The sequence below is a fragment of the Rhinichthys klamathensis genome, unplaced genomic scaffold (assembly GCF_029890125.1).
Source record: "Rhinichthys klamathensis goyatoka isolate OS25496 unplaced genomic scaffold, OSU_Roscu_1.1 h1tg000060l_1, whole genome shotgun sequence".
Taxonomy (NCBI): domain Eukaryota; kingdom Metazoa; phylum Chordata; class Actinopteri; order Cypriniformes; family Leuciscidae; genus Rhinichthys; species Rhinichthys klamathensis.
In genome coordinates, this window is record NW_026606605.1 from 3,302,185 (window position 1) to 3,326,545 (window position 24,361).

At 39.4% G+C, this 24,361-nt stretch overlaps 1 protein-coding gene across 3 annotated transcripts in view; it reads right to left on the reverse strand.

The window, feature by feature from the left end:
- zmym4.2 (zinc finger MYM-type containing 4, tandem duplicate 2) overlaps positions 1-24,361 on the reverse strand; it is a 36,340-nt gene that overhangs the window by 6,409 nt on the left and 5,570 nt on the right. Inside the window, exons 1-14 of one of the 3 annotated variants that reach the window (XM_056249703.1) lie at positions 23,299-23,620; positions 10,650-10,931; positions 9,982-10,300; positions 9,774-9,829; positions 9,548-9,622; positions 8,935-9,013; positions 6,657-6,843; positions 6,446-6,575; positions 4,436-4,651; positions 3,734-3,881; positions 2,425-2,540; positions 2,086-2,310; positions 1,025-1,175; positions 737-912 (exon numbers count right to left, since the gene is read on the reverse strand). In XM_056249703.1, the coding sequence (XP_056105678.1) occupies positions 737-912; positions 1,025-1,175; positions 2,086-2,310; positions 2,425-2,540; positions 3,734-3,881; positions 4,436-4,651; positions 6,446-6,575; positions 6,657-6,843; positions 8,935-9,013; positions 9,548-9,622; positions 9,774-9,829; positions 9,982-10,300; positions 10,650-10,931; positions 23,299-23,592 (2,454 nt within the window). In that variant the 5' untranslated portion in view covers positions 23,593-23,620. Of the gene's footprint in view, positions 1-736; positions 913-1,024; positions 1,176-2,085; positions 2,311-2,424; positions 2,541-3,733; positions 3,882-4,435; positions 4,652-6,445; positions 6,576-6,656; positions 6,844-8,934; positions 9,014-9,547; positions 9,623-9,773; positions 9,830-9,981; positions 10,301-10,649; positions 10,932-14,627; positions 15,052-23,298; positions 23,621-24,361 lie in introns of those variants that run through there. The other 2 variants (XM_056249704.1, XM_056249705.1) reach the window with 2 other exon arrangements.

The window sequence follows — 24,361 nt, forward strand, 5'->3', positions numbered from 1 at the left end:
AACTAAGGTCCCGTTTACATCTGGTATTAAGATGCATTTTGGTTGATCGGATCACAAGTGGACGACGCTAAATACAGGTGTAAACAGGGTCTAAAATGTTTTGAGCTTGTCCACTTTTGACCACTTCCAGAGGAAGTAGCTCATGTGGTCGAATGCGTTCGAACAACCACAAAAGGCCACCTAGCCTACTGACCTAATGGGTAAACATTGTGGGAAGCGCGCTAGACAGATCCTCAGCCGACAATGTTTTAATCCAGTCTAAGATTGGTTTGAAGATGAAAAGCGTACCAAGCACAAAGTTCTCACACCATTGTTTACCACGGTCTGGCGTCTGTCAAAACACAAATGAAAGATGATGCTATCTTTATGGTTTTCCGTCGTCTCCTGGCACGTTCATATGTAAATTACAAGCTTATTTAGTCCATTAGATCGAAAGATCTGAAGAAAAAAAAACATCCATTTACCCATCCATAGACCCTCCCCTCAAAGAAATCAGGACAGAAGTGGTTGAAAGTGGACAGAAGAGACAGACATAAAGACCAGGTAAAAACGGTTATGTGTCTCCCTCGTCTACTTGTTGTGATCCAATCGATCAAAAGACATCTTTATACCAGGTGTAAACAGGGCCTAAATAACTACATAAGTTAGATGAACAACAACTTAAATCTTTTAGATAGATTTAAATAACTAAAACAAATAACTAATGAAACAAAAGTAACAAATTAATATATATTACCTGACGGGTTAATGAACTATATTTTGACAAGCAATCTTTCCCACAGAACTCCTCTTGCTTGCCATCAAAGACCTCCGTCACCACAGTCTTCGAGGAGCTGTCACAGTAGAAGCAGTTGCGACAGTGTTTCTTCCCCCACCGCTTGAACAGGTTATTCTCAAAGAGTGACTTGCATCCTGTACAGAAATAAATAAATCCACATACACAAACTGACAAGCCACATTTGTAAAAAAAAAAAAACATTTCCAAACAATAAAATAATAAGATCTTAATAATGCTTTAGCTTACTCTCATTGCAGAAAGAACGGTCAACCTTGTTTATCCTCCTCACTATTTTCAGAGTTTTATTGAGCTTGCAGTTTTCACAGCGAGCCACTGCACTGTTGATCCTTCTGAACTCCTCAATACAAGCATTATCACAGAAAGCATACATTTTCCTCTGAAAGACCAGAAAAAAAAGGAAAAAAAAAAGAGGTTTAAGTCGACAACCAATAGTTTGGTTGGTTCTATTTTGTCTAAGTACTTTTAAATGTCCTAAATTAAAGTAGCTGTATAGTTTCTCTTGAAAATAATACTATAGTTTGGTTAATAATAATAAAAACAGGAACAAAAATAAAACCATTTTCAAGGGGTAATGAGATGAACTTTATGAGAAAACAATATGTGGAAAAACGTATTTTCTACCTTCTTTCTGACCCTGAACTGATCCATTTTAAGCAGCGGCTCCTTTAAGGCTTGTCAGTAAACAACCACTGTTATGAACCACTAAAGTCATTGCACAGGAAACAGTATCAACGGCCAGTAAGTGTTTTAAAAACATTATCCATATAAAACCATTTAAGTCATTTACAGACAAAGCATAGTGAAATCATTTACTTCATTGATGCAGCTGCTGTCAGGTCCAAAAAAGCTCTGAACTCTGACGTGATCTGGAACGCGTGCGTCAAAAACTGAACGTGGATCCATTTACTGTATTCAGTGATTATAATGGGTTCTATTTTATTCTATATTCTATTCTACATCCAGTGTGAAATGTCAGCCAGTGGGCGGGGCCTACGGTGCTATGATGTACATCTATTCGTCGATGTCTTGCTCTGGAGGCAGTGATATACAAATGTATTTGTCACAGATCCCACAATATCAAACAAGCCATTTTTGGAGCTTGATTAAATAAATGCTTTGTTTATAATGAAGAGGACACTAAGCTATGATGTTTTAATGGTACAAAGAGCTCTTATATGTCAAAAGATCAAGGCAAATTTTATTTCTCATGTCATGACCCCTTTAAAACCAAGTTTTATAATTGACCCAATAAAACAAGTGGGTCCGGTAGCAGTGAACAGGAGTACCTTGAACTCCAGCAGTTCTGGTCTGTGGAAGAATGAGTTCAGACACTGATAGCAGGGGATCTTGGTGACTGTCTGCACCGGACCACTGGGAGCGCTAGCCTCTGCTGATGAGCTGGACTCTGATGAAGCAGGTTTGGGAGCAGCAGGTTTTGGGGTAGATGTGGTGTTGGTTGTAGATGTTGCCATGTTCACCTGGTTGTTAGGTTTGGTCTTACTGGAGGATTCCTGAACCAAACAAAACCAAGATAAACACAAACTAATATCATTCAAATCGTTCAACATGTACGATTCCTATAATACTATGAAGAAATGTCAGTGTCAGATATAATGGTACTATACCTTATATGCTAGAACACAGGAAAAAGAGCAGAAGTTCTGAACGGATCCATCAAACATGGCTATGTGGTACTGAGGTACTAGTTTCAGCTTGCAGTTGTTGCATTCCACTGGAATACCTTGTTTGCATCCAGAGAATGACATTTTGTCAAACACCACACAGAAAAAACAACAACAATTGTGTATGTCAAATTGAATAAATGCGTTAATGGCATTAAAATATAATTTATAAAAATGTACTTCATTTTTTTATCTAAATAAAATGTATATAAAAACATGCACTAACGGTATATAAACTTAACTAATTAAACAATGGATTTTATGATGCCTGGGTGACCATCTATACTGTCATGTATTTATCTTTATTTAAAGGACAGTTCATACAAAAATTTAAATTCTGTCATCGTTTACTCACCCTCAAGTCATTCCAAAACTGTATGACCTTCTCTTTTTCTGTGGAACACAAAAGAAGATATTTTGAAAAAATGTTCAAGTATTGTTTGTTTATAGCTCTACACAATAAAAAAAGTCAATGGGGTCCAATGTTTTGTCAAAATATCTTCTGTTGTGTTCCACGGAAAAAAGAAAATGATACAGGTTTGAAACGATTTGAGGGTGAGCAAATTAGTTCTAGTTCTTATGGAGTTGACATTTCATAAAAATCTTAAATATACTCCCATACACTATATTGCACTTAATTTTATACACATAAAATTTGGGGGTCAATTCGATTTTTTTTTTTTAAAGAAATTATTTTACTCTGCAAAAAAGCATTACATGGATCAAGTGACAGTTAAGACATTTATTTTACAAGATTTCTATTTCAAGATATGCAGTTCTTTTTAAATTTTTATTCATCAAAAAATCCTTAAAATAAATTATCACATTTTTCATTGTTTTCAGCATTCATAATAATTACAAATATTTCTTGAGCAGCAAATCATCATATTAGAATGATTTCTGAAGGATCATGTGACGCTGAAAACTGGAGTAATGATGCTAAAAATTCAGCTTTGATCACAGGAATAAATTGCATTTTAATAATATAAAAATAGAAAACAGTTACATGAAATTGTAATATTACTGTTTTCCCTGTATTTCTGATTAAATAAATGCAGCTTTGTTTAGCATAAGAGACTTCTTTCAAAAAGATTAAAAAAAATCTTACCAGCCTCAAACTTTTAATGGTATTGTAGGTATTGGCTAATATCTTAAAGAAATTATCAGTATTTATGCTCTGACTCTAATTTTTGGAATGCACAGATACCATTTTTAATCGCACAGAGTTGTGGTAAATATATGTTCATGGTACCTGACGAACTGGTCTGGCCTTTACTCGCTGTGACACAGGAAGCGGAGCAGAAAAGCTCCCTGACGCCCACTGAGTTGGGACTGTCCACCGCATCTGCAGCCGGGCGCAGGGTGTGACACATTTTGCAGGTGACAAGTTTCAGACTCCTCTATAAGTGAAGATGAGTTTATCCAATTTATTTATTTACACTTATAATTCACTGTTAAAGTGCCCCTATTATGCAATTTTAAAGGTTTCTTATTTTGTTTTGGAGGTCTCCTGCAATAGGTTTACATGCATCAAAGGTCAAAAAACACTTTAATTTTCTCATAATATACTTTGAACATCACCTCTTTTCTCTCCTCTGATTGATCGGACAAGTTTGTTGATGTGCTGCTTACAGTGCGTGTTGGAAACAAAACACCCATTACTGTATCTGAATTTCAGCTCCAGAGGCTTCCTCAGCACTTGATACAAACAGTAACGATGGCGTCGGTTTTTCCATATTAATTTCAGCTAGAGTCTTCAACCTTTTGAAGTGCAGCGATGTGGATTTTAGGAGACAATAACTTTATTTGTCGTGCCCTTTGACCTTTAAAACTCTGCAGACCTTTTACAAATCACAAACAGCTATATTACACACTGCATGAAAGGTGATATTCGAAAAAAATCATAATAGGGGCACTAGCTTAATGAGTCCTATTACTGTTCCCTTGCAGTTACCTGTTTAAAGGCTAGGAGGCAGTTTTGTTTGCAGAACTTCAAAACTCTGTCCTCTATCCGCAGAGACGGACACTGACTGTCTGTGCCATAGCAGTATCCACCACAGTTCACACAGCTGTTCATGTTCAGCTTATTGGAGGAGCGGAACTGGTTGAAGCAGCTGTCGCTGCACAGCTTATGGATGGAGCCCATGAAGTTCACTTCATGACTATGAGTCTGAGAAATGACACAATTTCAGATCTTTAAAAACTCAGCCACAAAAAGTATATTAATTATACAATTAGAGCAACAAAATATGCCTTTACACTTTATCAAGTCTATTTCAGATTCGGCACAAAACAATATCACAGCCCTGCATCTTGGGGGAAAAAAATTCTACTGATTTGCAAAAAGGGCCTAATATTACCTATTTTGATGATGCAGAGTTAAAGGGGCTATGTGTAGGTTTTTACTTTAAAAAAATCTTTAAGATAGAGTCTTCATTCGTACATTTATGAGCCAACCATAATGTAATAGAAAGAATGACACCTTGACTGTCCACCACGGTTGCCTCTATCAGCCTGTAGGCTCAATTGTGTGTGTGGAGGAGTCGGGTCCGAATTGGCGTGAAAATTCACAAAATGTGACGTCATGCGCGTTCTCGTCTACATGGGCTTACATCCGTACGGCAGCCATTAGTAAGCAGCGGCAATCGCTAGCAGTAGTGTTTCAAATGGACTCTGCGGACGGAAAGAAGCGACCAGCCTCCAGAACAATCCAGATACCCACGGAAACTCCTCGTAAGTAAAAAAGAAAAGAAAAAAGAAGCCTTATCTAGTGCAGCCAAGGAGCGTGCGCACCGAGAACGAGCATGAGACTGGCTGCAGTTTCTCTAACGGCCACAGGTGTCAGTAACGGTTAGAAATTTCAGAACTTCCGCAATGCTCCTTTAAAAAATATCAATACACTTTTCCATCACATAGTTGTATTTTTTCTTCACAAAATAAGATTTTTCAAATAAAATAATTCTAAATGTATCAGCTTTAATGCACATATCAAAATAGCAAAAGCAGTCAAATGTGAAAGTTTTGTTTTTAATGATAAATGGAAGAATTCCAGATGTACAATTTAACATACAATCTGCAGTGGGGAAAAATAAATGTTTAAATACTAAACGACAATAAGCGTTGTGCTTTGCTACTTTTCTTATGAAACAAGTCTCAACTTCACAATTATGTCATTTTTAAAATCAACAATAAATATCGTTTTGACGATCTTTAATGTGATGTGACAGATCACTGTAGTTCCTCAGTTTAAGCGGAAAGTGAACTGATCATCTCTTCCTCTTTACTATTAAGTCATAGCACAAAATAAACATGAAGGAACATCAGAAGGTATGTTGTAAAAACTCAAAATGCATCATGTCTCATGTTATTGCTCAATCAGTGGAAAGACGTCAATAAAACAGCTTGTATCACGTAACGTTACATTTTCCTCAGAAGACCATAACTTGTTAGGCTTGGGGCAGTAGTCAGTGTAACCAGTGTTACACTGTGTTAGGCTGAATATCGATTACATTACTTGCGGGGGACCGTTGTTATTTTGCTTTTTTAGAGAAATAAAAAAAACATTTAATTCAGTTGGACAACAAACGCTAAAATTATAAACTGAAAGCATCTGCTCTGCTCCATACAGCACGAGCTGCAGAGTCGCAACAGGAATCAGATTTCACGTATCCCGAGAGTAAGGAGAGATGACCGACAGGACGATGTCAGAAGATCTGGTGTGTAACAGATCCTCAGCGTCATCTGCAAATATCTTATCTTGTAAAATGTGTGGCCGCAGCTCCCTATACACAGAGTACGTGTGATCGTGAATTCGACAGCGAAAGTGAAAAGCGAACGCGCATTCAAAATCGATATCATTAACACGGATACAGATAGCGATACAATAATCGAGCACCCCCATGAATCGATATCAAATCGCAAGTTTGTGAATTGAAATCGAATCGAATTGTCGAAGTCTACTCACCATTCCTGTCTTCTGACACACACTGCACTTGAAGCTTAAAGCACTGAGGCATTTCTGACTGCAAAACTCCTTCAAAGTCCCTGACATGTCCACCGGGCCAATTACAGTGTTATGCTGGTCACAAATCTCTCTGAAGGTAAAGAAGGTACATCAAGTCAATTCATTCCAGCAATATACAACTATACAGTTGAATGAAATGTCGTAAGCGTACTTAAGGCAGCAGTGACATGTTTTCGTCTTGCTGCTGCAGAGACATGCAGGTGAGCAGAAGAGTTTAGAAGAGCCACTGCGCTGGAACGCTGTTTGTCCCTTCAGCAGGACCTTATTACAGGCTGTGCACAGCAAACCAGTTCGCTTAAAAGGTTGAATAGGTTTGGCTGAGACGTCTACTGGATCTCCTGTGACATAAAGAGGATCATGTAAGAATGCAAGAACTGACTTTAGACCCAAAAAGTTGCTTTTTATCCTGTTTGAAGGATGGTTACTATGAAATTATGACAAAGTCACATGAGTTTGGAACAAATGTATAAAAAAAAAATTAATATATTTATCCACTGTGTATATATATATTAGGGGTGTAACGGTACACAAAAATCACGGTTCGGTACGTACCTCGGTTTTAAACTCACGGTTCGGTACGTTTTCGATACAGCAAAAAGAAAGAAATGCCAGAGAAATGTCCTATTTGTTAAAAGAAAAAATATTTTTAAATAACTGAGTTTTCCTACATCTTGAAACTTTCAGGTTTATAAATAGGGGTCATCTTTGAAGGATGAACAAATAATGTTTTGGTCATCACATTAAAAATAACATTTAAATATATATTTATTTATATATTATTTGAGTTTGGAAGTGCTGGAAAAAGATGTGTGAAGTACTTGAAAGCATTTCACTATTCCAGCCAAACTGGTTACATTTAGTGTTACTATATTAAATCCATGGTGAATGTTGCTGGTCTGTGGACGTAAAGTATTACTAGTTCATTCACGGCACAATGTTTCTCCTGGTGTCCACGTCAGCGCTGTTTGATCTAATAGAGATCTACGGTTAATAACGGAGAAATGTGAATGCTTCTCACTAGATCTCGCAGCGATGTTATTACTTCAGTGGCGAACTCAAATGTTTTCTTCACTGGATCTCTCAGCGCTGTGATGCAACAGTGTCGCTTTCGAGATCGGCTCCCGCTGCACAGATGTTGCTGGTCCGAACTAATAAACGATCCGTGAAGCACATAATGAGTAACGCAGTTTCGTTCCGCTTTCATTACGTTTGCCATTTGATATTGCGCAACGTTGTGGCGATCGCGCCAGCGCGGATTTTGTCTGCAGGAAAAATGGTCCTAGGAATCGTTCGGTTTGCATGCGCACCGAACCGGAAGCCTCGTACCGAAACGGTTCAATACGAATACATGTACCGTTACACCCCTAATTTACATATATATATATATTAGGGGTGGAACGGTACACAGAAGTCACGGTTCGGTTCATACCTCGGTTCAGACGTCACGGTTCGGTACGATTTCGGTGTGCACTGACAGTAGTTTTATATAATTAGTTTATTAATTAAATTATTAAAAAGACGAAAAGACCATGAGATATGTTTGGTAATTGTACCTGAATGAATTTAAAATTAATTTGCTATTTCAGATCAATATATTTGTTTTCCTTAATTTTAATTAACCCTAACTTTATTCTCATCTGAATTATAAATAATTGATTTCCGTATAAAATAATACTACCATTAAAAACTTTTGTTAACAGTTGTAGGTTACAGTTTGACAAGAGTTTAGAGTGTGACAAAAGCACAATGTAGTGTTTTATTGCGAGTGTACACAAATATAAGTAAACAGTTAGCAGTTTAAATGATGTCCTGTATGAAAAAAGTGACGGAGTCTGTTTTTATGTTTCCACTGTTCGATCGCCCGTGCCTCTTACACACACACACTGTTCGATCGCGCGATTCGCGCCCGCGCCTCTCACTCACACACACACACACACACACACTGTTCGATCGCGGGATTCGCGCCCGCGCCTCTCTCTCTCTCTCTCTCTCTCTCTCTCTCTCTCTCTCTCTCTCTCTCTCTCTCTCTCTCTCTCTCACACACTGTTCGATCGCGCGATTCGCACGCACGCCTCTCTCTGTCTCTCTCTCTCTCTCTCTCTCTCTCTCGCACACGCACACACACACACACACTGTTCATCGCGCCTCTCTCTCTCGCGCGCGCGCATACACACACACACTCCAGCATTGCAATCTTGATCGCAGCCTGTTCATTGCTGCGTTCAGTCACACCAAAAGCGAATAGAGCGAAATGTATCGCTATTTAAGAGTTTTTTTTTTTTTTAAATTAATTTGTACCGTGTATTCTCCGTGCAAATTCGCGCACCGAACCGTGACGCCCGTACCGTTTCGGTTCAATACGAATACATGTACCGTTCCACCCCTAATATATATATATATAAAGCTTACAAATACTGTAATGCTTATACCGATGGATGCGTTGGAAGTATTTACTCCATCAGAGAATGCAGCTCGGATCTTGACATCATCAGGTGTTTGGTCAAAATCCTGAAAGCAGAAACACATTGGGTGTGCTCAACAATAGAAAATAGGTGGCTATTGGCTAACATCAGAAAATGATTATGAAAAGCCAAAAATCAATTTTTCAGCATTACTCCAGTCTTCAGTGTCACATGATCCTTCAGAAAGCATTCTGATATGCTGTTTTGGTGCTCAAAAACATTTCTTATAATTATCAATGTATTATCAAAACAGTTGTGCAGCTTAATGTTTTTTTGTTTTGTTTTTGTTAGCACAGTGATACTTTTTTTTCAGGATTTTTTGATGAACATAAAATTCAAGAGAACTGCAATTATTTAAAATATAAACCGTTCGTGACATTATGTCTTCTGATCTATTTAAGGCATCCTTGTTCAATAAAAGTATTAATTTCTTTAAAAAACAACAACAAAAACTTACTGAGCCCACACTTTTGAATGGTAGTTTATGTTGCTTGACAAATTAATTTTATGACAAAAACAAACGTATAACTTTACGTATAACAAATTTCAGTATACTTCAGTAAAGTCTCTAATAAAGCACCTCATCATCCTTAATGTTTCTTCCTGGGGTCTGTTGTGCTTTCTTCCACTCTTCATCCATTGGTTCATCCTTGATCTTCAAAGGTAGAATGACAGAGGTTGCTTTAATTTTTTGTCAACAACATGTGTTTGATGGATAAATATAAGTGATTTTATGTGCACCATGGATTAGCAAACAAACTCAAACTTATTTTCCCTCAGCAATAAAACATTGATGCTGTGCTTACCGTAAGAGCAGATGATTCCTTAGTCCTGGTATTTACGTCCTTGGCTTTCTTTGTTTCTGTTAAGCAAGAAAAGTATACAAATCATGTTAAAATATAACAAAAATAAACAGTATAACACTTAATAACTTACTATTATTGCTTAATGTAAAGTTGTACAGAAACAGGATTTTGAGCCAACTAAAATGCAATCATTGATTGGTTCAATTACCTGAATCTGCTGGTCCATCGACTTCCATCTTCTCATTGTAATCCTCATTCTGGTCCACTGCCATTTCATTCATGCAGTCCTCAACTTTAGTGATCACAAGCTCTTCTGAAGATTGTGCTGTATCCTCTGCGTTGATCTCTCCGTCCTTGTTCTCCTCTGATTCAATGGCTTCATTCTTATGCTCACCGTGTCCCAGTACACTCCTTTTTACCTCTCTGTCCTGGTCTAGAGGATTGCCTTCTGAAGTAGCAGTAGAATCCATGCTGACAATTTCATCAAGATTTCCTTTCATTTGGAGTCCTATCTCTGCAGGATCATTCTGACAGAAAATAGTCAGTGGAGCAATATTACAATTAAGAAGTAAAACCTAATCACTAACTAATGGTGTGTTCACACCTAACGCGAATTTAATTATTTGCGTGAGTGGATTACATACAAAGTCAATGCAGACGCGAGTAGACGCATCATTCGCGCCGGGCGTTGCGAATGACGCGAATTGGGCGACGCGTTTGCCGCGAACGTCTTCCGCGCAAGTTGAAAAATTTGAACTCGAGCGAATGTTCAAGCGTCTAACTAGACGCGATAGACGCGTATTTGGCGCTCTATTCGCGTTAGGTGTGAACACACCATAACACTTTCAACGTGAGACAATATATGTGAGGACTTACCACTTGGTAGTACCATGTGGGGGGAAGAGCATAGTAGGTCCCAAATATAGATGGAGATGTAGACTGATGAACAGTTAAAATGAGTTTTGACTGACGTTGGCCACGTCGTACAGGGCAGGTTCTGTGGTTCCTTTGCCTTCCTGAAGTTGACTGAAAATCATCTGCGAGATGCACCTCCTCTTCTTCCTTTATATCTCCACAGTCATCTGCGAGATGCACCTCCTCTTCTTTTATATCTCCACAGTCATCTGCTGACAGGGCATCTGGATCACTCACAATCTCCTAAAACGGCAGCAAACAGACGGTATTATAAGAATAGTTCAACCAAATATGAAAATTCTGTCATTATTTACACATCCTCGTGCAGTTTCAAACCTGCATGTTTTTATGATCACCTCTGAACACAATAGGAAATTATTATTTTCTGTATAATGGCAGTTTATTTTGACCATAGAGACTCAAACTCCAAAATTAAATGAACAAAGCACAATAACAGTAGTCCATATGACTTGTGCAGCGTTTTCCAAGTCTTCTGAAGCCATACTATAACATTGTGTGAGAAAAAGACGAAATGTAAGAATTATTACATTGGTTTGATTTTTTTTTTATTGAAGACAGAACAAGTAGCCAACATAGGATTGCATAAAATAGTACAATACAAAATGTAACATTAATTGTTAACAGGGGATCCGAAAATTATTTTTAAAAAAATTAAACAATTTCAGAGAAGACAAAACAATCAAATTCCACTATAAACACCTTAAAGGAGAACTCCGGGCAATTTTTAAGTTAATCTTGATCGTTACACCTTTGTGAGTACTGTCTATAGAAAAAAAAAAAAACGAACCGGATCGGTGCTTGCGACACGGAGCTGTTCCCGCAAATACCCAGAGCTCCCACTCAGCTAAAACGGCAGTTATGGGGGCATAAACAAAAAGAGTGTCTTTTTACCTCTTAACAGACACACAATGCAATTAAAATGTCTGTCCAACATGAACAGGGGCCTTACATGTGAACAAGATGCGTTTAGCAACTTGGCCATTGTTTAAATTCACCTAAATAGTGTTTTAGACGGCAAGCTGTAGTCTCGCGCTGAAGTCCCGTGGGAACTCAGTTGTAGCCGGAAAAGGTAAACTGTGTCCAGGTGGGAGGAGCGCGAAGAGCATGATCGGAGTTGCTTACATGTGAAGAAGCTTGTAGTAACGTAACTATGGAGAATATAATTCAAGTCATAGAAGCTAATGAAATAATTAAAGTTTTGCAAATAAGTCTACAAAAACATTACTGCACAATCTCTCCTAAGCCGCGTGTGACCACATGGAAAGATAAATACAGTTTACATTACCTCCACAGTGGTTGCACCTGTCTTCGTACACGGAATGGCTTTTTTCTTCAACCGGCCCCGGTGTGTTGTGTCTGTGTAGTCATCCTTGTCAAAGTGTTCGCTGCAAATGCGGTAATCTTTAGCGCGTAGTACTTGTATGGGAGTTTGCACATCAAGTTGAAGTACAACTAGCCACAACTGCAGAATCTCGAAGTCATGGAGAGGAAGACGATGAAAATTTAAGTTTTTATATTTTCGCATTCTGTTGCCACAATTCGGAAAAGCACAAACACGAACCATTTCTTCTTCACTTAAGCAACTCCGATCATCACTCTTCACACACTACGCTCCTCCCACCTGGACACGTTTACCTTTTCCGGCTACAACTGAGGACTACAGCTTGCCGTCAAAAAAACACTATTTAGGTGAATTTAAACAATGGCTAAGTTGCTAAACGCATCTTGTTCACATGTAAGGCCCCTGTTCATGTTGAACAGACATTTTAATTGCATTTTGTGTCTGTTAAGAGGTACAAAGACACTCTTTTTGTTTATGCCCCCATAACTGCCGTTTTAGCTGAGACCAAGATTAACTTAAAAATTGCCCGGAGTTCTCCTTTAAAGGGACAGTTCGCCATTCAATCATATTCAACTATACTATAATATGATTGTTATATTCAGTTTTTAAGTAATCGCTCATGTAAAAAAATATTATTAGGCTACTATATTAATATTACTTGCGCTACGCCAGCGTCCTACGCTGGAACGCCAGTCTCTCGTGAACGCGTGTGTGACAGTTAGTAACTAACACTGGACGATCTCACTATACTGCTTGCATACATACATTTGTGTGTGGTAAACACAGGCTGGGCACAGCTGTTTTTTTTTTCCAGTTTTCGACGTATCTTTCCCGGACCCGGTCTGAAGTCGTCTGGTGAAAAATGCTCACTGCACAATGTCAGTAGACGGGCGATTTGAGGATGTAAATCAACATCTCGCTGAACACATAGCAGCCATAGCTTTAATCGCTCTGGATCGTTTACCGGGAAAGAGTAAAAGTGAATCCTTTTATCTGTCGGCGTTGGTAATGCACTTTTACGTCGCCGTGGTTGTTTTTGGAGATTAGGACATCCGCGACATGCACACTTACGCACCATTAAAAAAAAAATATATAGCAATACACAATTACAAACAATGTAGAATAGCTTGAATACAGCGTGCGTCTCCCTCAGAAGCACTCACTTCCTGATAGCCAAGCGTACTGCGCAGACTCAAACTGAGTTTGACGACGTAGGTGTGACGTAAGCAGCCTGTCTGACAGTTGTAAGTCTTCTAGTAGCAGTGCCAAGAGGAATCTGAATCATTCCCTTCCGAATCTTGCAGAGCCGGAGATCGTGAGTATTAGCTGTCCATGAGCTAGCAGCAGGAGCAACTTTATGACTCTCTATGGGCTTCTCCCTTGACTTTATGATTCTTTATCGATCATTTCAACACTGTTTAATATGAAGTTGGTTTAACGTCAAGACCAATGACAACAATTGACGTTATGAGGCAGAATTTTTTTTTCGGCGAACAATTCGCCTTTGGCTAGGCCCCGCCCCCCTTAGTTACTGTTGCTACGTCCGACAAACAAACTTCATCTGGGCTCTGGTATCAACATGGCTTATGCTGTGACAGCTCTTCCTGCTGAAATTTTATCAAACTTTTATAAAGCAGCAAATAAAGTGTCCGATAGAAGTAGTCAAAAGGGGCTGCGATATACGTTTGAAGGCATACGTTCATGACATACAGGTGAAACGCAAGGAACAACAAGGCATCCAAAATAGAGGCAAAGCATACCGGTCACAGTCAAAAAATGAACCACCGCATATCGTACTAATCGAGACGGAGGCTGGGACTAACAATATCAAGGAGCAACACTGTTCATGCAAAGCTGGGTAGGTCTCTATTCACTTCTATAATCGTTATTACAAAGCAAACGGACTTCGCGAGTATAACGTTGTATTTATTAGCAGCGTGTGCTAGACGACACTTTTAGTTGTCAGGATTTGACTTCGGTTTTGGGAAGGGAAAAAAACGCACACCCCCCTCCAACCTCTCTGGGAAACGCGTATCTGTGTTACAAATGCCCCAGGCACAACGTTTAACCATATTTTTGATAAAACTACGACGGTAATAGCCTGCCGAGACCAAAAATATGAGACGGCTGTGTTAAAGTCAATGGAGCGCTGTGAAAAAGTGTCGGACCTCTGTGGGAGCTCGTTCTTGGCTGCGCTGTGATTGGTCAATCTACATTCTAGGGTGTGGCTTAGCCAAAGGCGAATTCCCTTTAAATGGCTAAGAAAAGATCACAAGACTTTAGAATGCAAAAAATGGAATATGGCCAATGAGTCAATATGAAAATAAGAAGACAACCGCATAAATCATCATCAGATTTTGGAATATCGAAAAATAATTAAAATAATGTAAATCAATAGATTGTCATAATTCATTGTTAAAGGGACAGTTCACCCCCTGACAAATGTCATCTTTTTTCGTAACCTCTCTTGCATTTAATATCTGCAATCTTAATGATTGTAAATCTTAATAAATCGCCGTAATAATAATGCAATCTCGTTCGATCAATAACAGCAGGATAATGAGCTTCACACACACCTCGATTTGTTGCCCAGGCACAGCGGTTGAATTCAGAAATCGTCGAGTTGGTCCCGTGAGATCGTCTGGTGAAAAATGGACACTGCAAACCCTCAATGCGCGGACAGATTCAATGGGTGAGTTTATATCCCGTTTGAGAGCGAGCAGCCACAGCTTCAGTCTCTCTGGATCATGCAGCGGCAATGTGTGGAAAATCAAACTTTCCTCCTTTGACGATGCCGTTGGACGGAGTCTTATTGCTTTCTCTCGGTTGAAACATCCAGGAAAAGCGCACACGCGTACCATTGCGGGAAAAAAAATCGAATTACGATTTGCAGGGACGTACTGCTACGCGCAACGTAAAGAAGCCATGTTTGAAGAGAAGCGGAACGAGACTTAAAAGCTATTGCATTACACAAGATATCCGACTATTCCTCTCATAGAGCTGCCTTTAGGAGGCTTTGAGGCGCACGAGTCACGTGGCCTATTGTTATGGTACTTTCTGGAGCTTGGCAGCTGGCAGTTTTCGTATGGAAAAGGCGGAGCAGCCTGAAACTCTTCTTGTGGTTGTTTACAAAGCAACATATGGTGCATTTCCGCCACCTACTGGATTGGTGCCGCAGTGGTTAACCCTGAAGATGACTTAAAGGGATAATTCACTTCAAAATGAAAATTCTGTCATCATATACGTACCCTCAAGTTGTTTCAAACCTGTATGGATTTCTTTCTTCTGCTGAACACAAAAGATGATATTTTGAAGAATGTCAGTAACCAAACAGTTAACTGGACCCATTGACTTCAATAATATTTTTCCCCTACTATTGAAGTCAATGGGTCCAGTTAACTGTTTGGTTACTGACATTCTTCAAAATATCTTCCTTTGTGTTCAGCCGAAGAAAGACATTCATACAGGTTTAAAACAACTTGAGGGTGAGTATATAATGACAGAATTTTCATTTTGAAGTGAACTATCCCTTTAAACTGGGTTAGTTCACCCAAAAATTAAAATGTTCCCATCTCACCCTCAAACCATCCTAGGTGAATGACTTTCTTATATCAGCTGATCACAATAGGATATTAAATAATACCCTAGCTCTTCCCAGCTTTGTAATAGCATTGAATAGTGCTTGAGTTTTTGAAGCTCCAAAAAGTGCATACATTTATCATAGGGATGCACGATGATATCGGGACAACATCAGTATCGGCCGATAAAAGCTTAAAATGACCATCATCGGCATCGGCCGATATGAATATTTCTGCCGATGAGTCTTGCCGATAGGGTGGCGTGTTTCCTATGCGCACGTGACGACCGTGAACGAAGCATGAGCGCCAGCAACTTAAACTTCCAACTAGGGGTGTGCGTCTCACGGTTTTTGATCGTGGACGATTAAAATGTCTCCACGATCTGCTTTTGAAGAAAAATCATAGTATCGTGCATTCTATCAGTTCAATTCTGGCGCCTTCATCTCAACATACTGTACAACGCGACGTACATTCACATCACATGTAAATGCAGAGGTAGAGTTACACTCACGGGACACTGCAATTCACAAAAGTTCATTGTTTGCATGTGCGTCAAAGTCTTGCTAGGTAAACATGTCATTCACGTGCTGATGCGCTGTTCTAACATCCGCTTTTCTGAGCGCGTACACGCGACGCTCACAGGAACTAAAAGCCTGTCACAGCGCCTGCATACTGGACTAATCTTTCGAGTCTTATTGCGCTGATACTGTCAAATACACACAAGGTTTACATAAACAAAGTTGGTTATGTCTAAAGTGAAAGCAAACAGAGAAAATCTGCTTGTCAAATGCGTGTATATTAGACGCGTCACGTTACTCGCGTGCAGTTCTTAAAGAGACAGTAATAATATTCTGCCGCTTGTCTTTAAAGAGATACTGCACCCAGAAATAAAAATTCTGTCTATCTAATGTTGTTTCAAACCTGGATTCATTTCTTTCTTGTGCTTAAATATACTATGGAAGTCACTGGAGTACAGCAACTGTTTGGTTAGCCACATTCTTCCAAATAACTTTTATAATTTCAACAGAAGAAAGAAACTTGAGAGAGTAAATGATGACAATTTAAATTTTTGGGAGAACTATCCCGTTAATGTTAATAAAACAACAAAACACAGAGGAAATCACTCACTGCTCTTGACTGAGAACATTAATAGAAGCTTTAATAAGCTTTTTTTGCACTAAAAAAAACAAACAAATATATTGATATCGGTATCGGGCAAAATTAGTTTGAAAATATCGGCATATCGAATATCGGCCAAAATCCTATATCGTGCATCCCTAATTTATCATAAAAGTAATCCATATGACTCCAGTGGGTTAATAAATGCCTTCTGAAGCAAAGCGATGGGGTTTTGTAGGAAAAATAATCCATATTTAAAACTTAATAAACTATAATAACTGGCTTCTGGCAACGGTCGTACACGCGTTCACAGGGGAGTTAAAGGGTCTTGAAACCCCAAAACACATTTTTTGAGATGTAAACAGGCTGCATATCACTGAAAACATTAACCAGCACTGTGAAGCACATTTAATCAAGTCTTCTTAAAATTAAATATAAAATAACCCAGATAGCAAAGGTACGTCAAAGGACAAGTTCGGTATTTTACACTTAAAGCCCTGTGATAAGATCGTTTGCCTGTTTTTTTAAATTTGGACACATGCTGCTGGCCCGAGAATTTTCGGTTTCTGTGGTTGCACCCCCACTCCCACTCCAGCCCAGTTGGTGACGATAATGCACCTTTGCCAATTGCAAGCAAACCCCTGGCATTTCATTGAATACACAGGAAAAAGCAGAAGATTGCCGTCTTATTTGAAAACATTTCAAATTGGGTGTGCTGTGAGGTGCGGTATTACTCCGCCGTGGGAAACGGAAATGGGGTTGTTTGTATTCTTTCTGTAGTCTTATGCAGTCGCGATATCGTAGGCTACGCTATCCAAACATTTTTAAAAGATCAAAGCTATCCGTGTCAACTTGGAAATGGATTCCGAGACATTTGTATGGGACGACGATGGTTTTGAGATCGATTTTGATGGACAGGGTTACAGGTTTGAACCTGAATATTCAGAGGAGGAATTCCTGCAAAGAAAGGCAGAGTTTGAGCTGCAGTTGTGCACGGAGTTCCAGATATTTAGAGGTCCTCTCATAAGATCTAAGAAATAATAAATATGCTGGGTACGTTCATTGAATCTAATGTTCATAGAACAAATCTACGTACGGGTTAGGACTGTTGTGGAGTGCGGCTAACAACTAACTTAGCCAACGCGTTAGTTTTTGGAAGTCACACAGGGGTATTTGATAGAGAAAGCACAAAGTACATTAGCGCCACAATGTATATGAGGTATGTACAAAGTATATGCTATTCTGGGCCAACACATTGGATCTGACTTCATATGACATAATAGAGTATGGCAATTCCTTAATGTCACGTCCATGGCTAATGCTAAAATGTCTTGAAACTTGCACGATGTGAATGATAGCCTACGTGAATCATTACGTTTTCATCATGAAAGTTCCACAGCCAAAAAAATAGTAAACGCACAAAATCATGTTGCCAAATTATTCATGTAGGCTAGGGTTAGTGTTAGGCTTATGATGTTATGAACATGACAGGTTATGGACATAACAAATAAGTTCATTTTCCGCCTGTTACAAAATGTCAAGCTTACCAAAAGTTCTTCCAACTCTGTCGTCCCAGAACGTAATGTGGGAACCGCTGTTTTTATCAGGCGAAAGAGCTTTTTGGGCGATTTCTTTTGACCTCCAGCTAAGTCCTCATTAGTAAAATGTAGACCGCAGACACGGTGATCAGCTTTCTGCAGAACCTCAACAGGTGTGCTCACATCCAACCCCAGAAATTCCAGCCACAACTTTAGCCTTTCTGGATTGTTGAAAGGAAGTCTGTGACAACTTGTTTTGCCACGAATTTTCCCGCAATTCGGAACTGCACAAAATCGTCCCATTATTAGTCGTTTCTTCTTCTTTTGTTTTTTTTATGGCGGTTGGCAAACCAACTTAATGGTGCATTAATTAGCGGTTTCAAATGCTTTCAAATAAGACAGCGATCTTCTGCTTCTTCTGTGTATTCAATGAAATGCCAGTGGTTTGCTTGCAATTGGCAAAGGTGCATTATCGCCACCAACTGGGCTGGAGTGTCTATTATTCAAGCTCTCAACGGAAGAATGTACGGGTGCGAGGCGTTTGGAAAAATAGGTCCACAGTTTTACAACGAATGGTAAAACACCTGTTGGAAAGCATCTTTTGCAGCGATTTTTGTGTGAACATATCAGTGAACACCCCAGACCACTCGGTGAGTTTCACGTCTTTGTAAACTAAAGTTTAATGTGTTTTAGGAATGATTGTTCCAGTGCACCTATGCAACCATTGTGGAGGTGGGGGAGGTGCTACCACAGAAACCGAAAATTCTCGGGACAGCAGCATGTGTCCAAATTTCAATCTTAACCGTTCTATTTGATCAGAAACGATTTTAAAACAGGGCTTTAAGTGTAAAATACCAAAGTTGTCCTTTAAAGGAACACTCCATCGTTTTTTCATATTAAACCGTGTTAATAGGCTTGTTTGAGATGAGCAAAATCTGCGCAGAACCGATCACCGGTGATCAGCGCGAGATGCATGCCGGTTAGTAATGTGTCCGAGTGCAGTCCGACTTGCTCTGATGTCATGCTGACGTATGTCAAAAAACTCTCGCGACCGCAAGGCGCACGTGTCGGATTCTGCAGTCGCGCCAGTTGCTCTCCACCGACTGCGCTGATCAAAAGCATGAAGGGAAACGACTTACTGACGACAAAGCTTAATGCTGATTGCTTTAAACAACCGTTATGTATTGCTCTCTTTTAAAGGGTTAGTTCACTCAAAAATGAAAATGACGTCATTAATGACTCACCCTCATGTCGTTCCAAGCCCGTAAGACCTCCGTTCATCTTCTGAACACAGTTTAAGATATTTTAGATTTAGTCCGAGAGCTTTCGGTCCCTCCATTGAAAATGTATGTACGGTATACTGTCCTTGTCCAGAAAGGAAATAAAGACATCATCAAAGTAGTCCATGTGACATCAGTGGGTTAGTTAGAATGTTTTGAAGCATCAAAAATAACAAAAACTACGACTTTATTCAGCATTGTATTCTCTTCCGGTTCTGTTGTCAATCCGCGTTCACGAGTCTGCAGCGACGCTGCTGACGTAAGACGCTGCTGACGTGTCTCTGGTGCGTCCGTGTATTCGGGTTCAAATAAATATGGCTGGGCAAAAAAATGCAAGTCTTCCTCTGTGTCGAAATCCTTTCACATGTTTGCAAAGATTGTTTTGTTTACAGCGTGCGTCTCCCTCAGACTGTAAACGAAGCTCGGGCGCACCAGATACACGTCAGCAGCGTCTTACGTCATCAGCATCACTGAACGCGGCTCGACAACAGAACCGGAAGAGAATACAATGCTGAATAAAGTCGTAGTTTTTGTTATTTTTGGACCAAAATGTATTTTCGATGCTTCAAAACATTCTAACTAACCCACTGATGTCACATGGACTACTTTGATGATATTTTTATTTCCTTTCTGGACAAGGACAGTATACCGTACATACATGTTCAATGGAGGGACAGAAAGCTTTCGGACTAAATACAAAATATCTTAAACTGTGTTCCGAAGATGAACGGAGGTCTTACGGGCTTGGAACGACATGAGGGAGAGTCATTAATGACATCATTTTCATTTTTGGGTGAACTAACCCTTTAAAATGTTTCATTTTAAAACTCTGATATTATGTTTTATGTGTATACGCAGTGTTGGGGAGTAGTTAACTACAAGTAGCGATGCTACTAACTTAACTACATTTTTCAGTAGCTTGCCAGTAGCTCAGTTGCTTTTTAAACAGTGTAGCTTTTCCAGTAGCTAACTACTTTTTGCAGCAAGTAGCGGTGTAGCGCGAGCAAAAGCTACATTGCGTTTTTGTCGAGCCTGCGCGAATCAGCGCGATGCAAGGATATTCTTCTTCTTGTTAGATTACAAACTAATTTTTTGCCATTACCGCCACCTGTTGTTTAATCACGCATCTTGCGGCTAACGGTTCACTGACGTACAGAAGTGGGTTGACACACCCCATGATGGAGCAAGACGTGGCGGCAGATTTAGAGGATGGAGAAACAACTAACGTTAATTACCCATGGCCTTATTTGTCCAGTGGTATAACAATAACAGTGACTAACTATGCCAGTTCAACTAAAATACTTAACATTTTCCAAGCGTTCTTACTCTTCAGTTGAGGCTTTTGTAACATTACAAATTATAACATTTTGACCCTTTGGAGGTTAATGTTTTGGATGAGGTTTCAGTCTACTGCAACTACACCAGATAGTTCTTTCCCTGCCAGTGCCACATGTGAGCGGTTGTTCAATGTATTTTCTTGCAAAATGCAACCATCTCACAATCGGTATTTTTGAGAAAATGTTCTACATGCAATTTACGTTGGATGTATATTTTGTTCTTGCAATGTTGTATTTGTTGCAATTTTGCACTTTTGACAAATAGTCTGAGATATTTGAGTGTTGTGTGTAATAAAACAAACACTAAATATTTTACTTAAAACATTCCTCAGACACTTATTCAGTTATTTATAATATACGTTGTTCAAAAAAAGCAAAAGTAGTTTCAATGTAGCTAGCTACTTTTTGATAGTAACTTGTAGTGTAGCTAATTACTTTTCCAAAAGGGTAGCTTGACTGTAGTTTAACTACTTTAACTTACGAGTAGCTTGTCAAACTACAGTTTCAGAGTAGCTTCCCCAACACTGTGTATACGTTATGAATATTCCCAAACTATCTGACAGTGAGGTTCTCTATGGGTTATGTAATGTAATTTTTATTTAAAAAACAAACAAACAATAAAAAACACATCTGTATTAAAGAAAAAATTATTGATAAACACGTATTTGGAATGGAATTAAAAAACAAGTAATTTGGGTGTCTTGTTCATTATATTTGTTTTCATATAAAAGCAACATAACTTAAAATGCATCCAGTTTATTAGCAACACTGCACGAGCGTGAATCCCGTGATATCCTTGATCTCGCAGGTGTCAGATCCACTGCGAGAAGAGAGAACTATATCCGGCTTGCCTGCACTTTTTTCACTCCTCTCCCCTCACTGCAGCCGCCTATTCTCGCATACATTTCAGGCGAGGCAAATCGCATCTCAAACAAGCCTATTCCTTTAACTAAGACGAGTTGATACATACCTCTCTCGTCTCAGTGCGTGCACTCAATCGCTCTGGCGCGCGGCGACAATTTGGTAGCACTTAGCTTAGCCAAGTTAATTCATTAGGATCCAAACAGAGATGAAGTTAGAAGCGGCCAAACACCTCCACGTTCTCCCTATTTAAATACAGTCACACGACCAAGTATGGTGACAAAATAAAACGTGGCGCTTTTCTAAGCGTGTAAAATGTATAACTATAATGTATGGCGGAATAGCACTTCGACTCGGCGCAGTAATTTCATCACTCCTGAAAAATCCTCTCCCTCTCATTTCCGTCAATAGAACCAACGTGACTTTTACTTCTACGTGCTACTAGCAAACTGGACAACCAAATAACATGCACAAGGACACTTACAGCGTAGGGTGATCCACTTTGTTGTGTTCGTGATTTGAATATTGTCGGCGTGGCCGCATGGTTTAGGCGTAATCCTGTGGAGGTATAGTCCTCCTGTGTGAAATGCTCGGAGCAAACACGCCACTTCTTCAGAGTCTCCACCGGTGTTTTTGCATTCTTGTTCAAAGCAGCCAACCAAAGTTTTCGGCGTTTGTGGTAAGTTGGAATTCTGTGAAACATGATGGCACTATATACCTTCTCCTTGTTATCACAACCCTTTACGATGCACGTTATAACCATGATTGTTCACAAGCTATCTTCCTACAACCTGATACTTCGTCAACTTTGCTCAAACTGGTGCAGGTTACGTTGGTTCTATTGACGGAAATGAGAGGGAGAGGGCAGAGAGGATTTTTTTTTTAGGAGTGATGATATTACTGCGCCGAGTCGAAGTGCTCCCAAGTGCTATTCCGCAATACATTATAGTTATCCATTTTACACGCTTAGAAAAGCGCCACGTTTTATTTTGTGTCACCATACTTGGTCGTGTAACTGTATTTAAATAGGGAAAACGTGGAAGTGTTTGGTCGCTTCTAACTTCAGCTCTGTTTGGATCTTAATCTGAATGAATGGCTAAAGTGTCACCGCGCGCCAGAGCGATTGAGTGCACGCACTGAGACGAGAGAGGTATGCGTCAACTCGTTTAATATGAAAAAACGGTGGAGTGTTCCTTTAATCTGGAAAACATCTGTTACGTATAAACATCTTAGAAAAGTTTTGCAGTTTTGTATTCATTCAAGATCATACAAATCTTAAAGACATTTTCTAAATGTCTATTTAACATCTGACAGGAAAAGTCTTGGAGACATTGCAGATGAGCAAACGCTCTAAAAAAATACATCTTGAAGATGCAAATTCAGACATCAAAATATACAGCCGTACGTCTGACCATGAACGCAATGACACGAGGAATTATTCTAATACTAGTGGACAAAAAAAGTACACACATTATGAAACACGTTGCCAAGAAAACTCAATTAATGCATCAAATATATTATGAAACATACATACACCTGCTTGCTGTAAAAACGCCTTGGGCACAGCCGACGCTTTCAGAAAACGACGCTTTCCTTGCTCGGACGGGTTGAAATCACTGTCGAAAAAATGATCACTGCACACTCTCTTAACTATCAGAGAATGTGCGGGTGTGTTGTTGACATTCAGCAGCAGCGCGAGACACCACAGCTTCAGTCGCTCAGGATTGTGTATAGGTAATCTGTGAAAACTCACGTTTTTTCCTAGGGGGAAATATCTTTTAGGTTTCAAAAGATTTAAACAGCCAGGATACGCACACGAAAGGACCATTTTTAAAGAATAAACTGATACAAATACAGATACATATGTCTCATTCAACATGCCATAACTTTTAAACGATAATCTTCTTCTGTTATTTAAATGGCGGTTGGCAAACCAACTTTAAGGTGCATTTTCCGCCAACTACTGGGTTGGAGTATGGAACACAGCTTGGTTAAAGGAACACGCCGACTTTTTTTTTTTTTTTTACTTTTTGGGACTTTAGCTTATTCACCGACCGTATCCCCCCAGAGTTAGATAAGTCCACTTACAGCATACCCTTAAAGGGATAGGCCTACTCCACCCATCATTTACTCACCCCCAAGTTGTTGCAAACCTGTATGAGTTTCTTTCTTCTGCTGAACACAAAGGAAGATATTTTGAAGAACGATTGGAACCAAACAGTTGTTTGGCACCATTGACTTCCATAGTAGAAAAAAAAATACTATGGAAGTCAATGGTGACAAAGTTCCAATCGTTCTTCAAAATATCTTCCTTTGTGTTCAGCAAAAGAAAGAAACTCATACAGGTTTGCAACAACTTGAGGGTGAGTAAATGACAGAATTTTCATTTTTGGGTGGAGTATCCCTTTCTCATCTCCGTGCGTGCCGTAACTCTGTCTGTCTGACGCACCCACCGCTAGCCTAGCTTAGCACAAATACTGGAGGTAAACAGCTCCATCTAGCCTAATGCTCCCAATAAGTGACAAAATAACGCCAACATTTTCTTATTTACATGTTGTGGTTTACATAGTCACAGCGTGTACAAATAACAAGGTCAC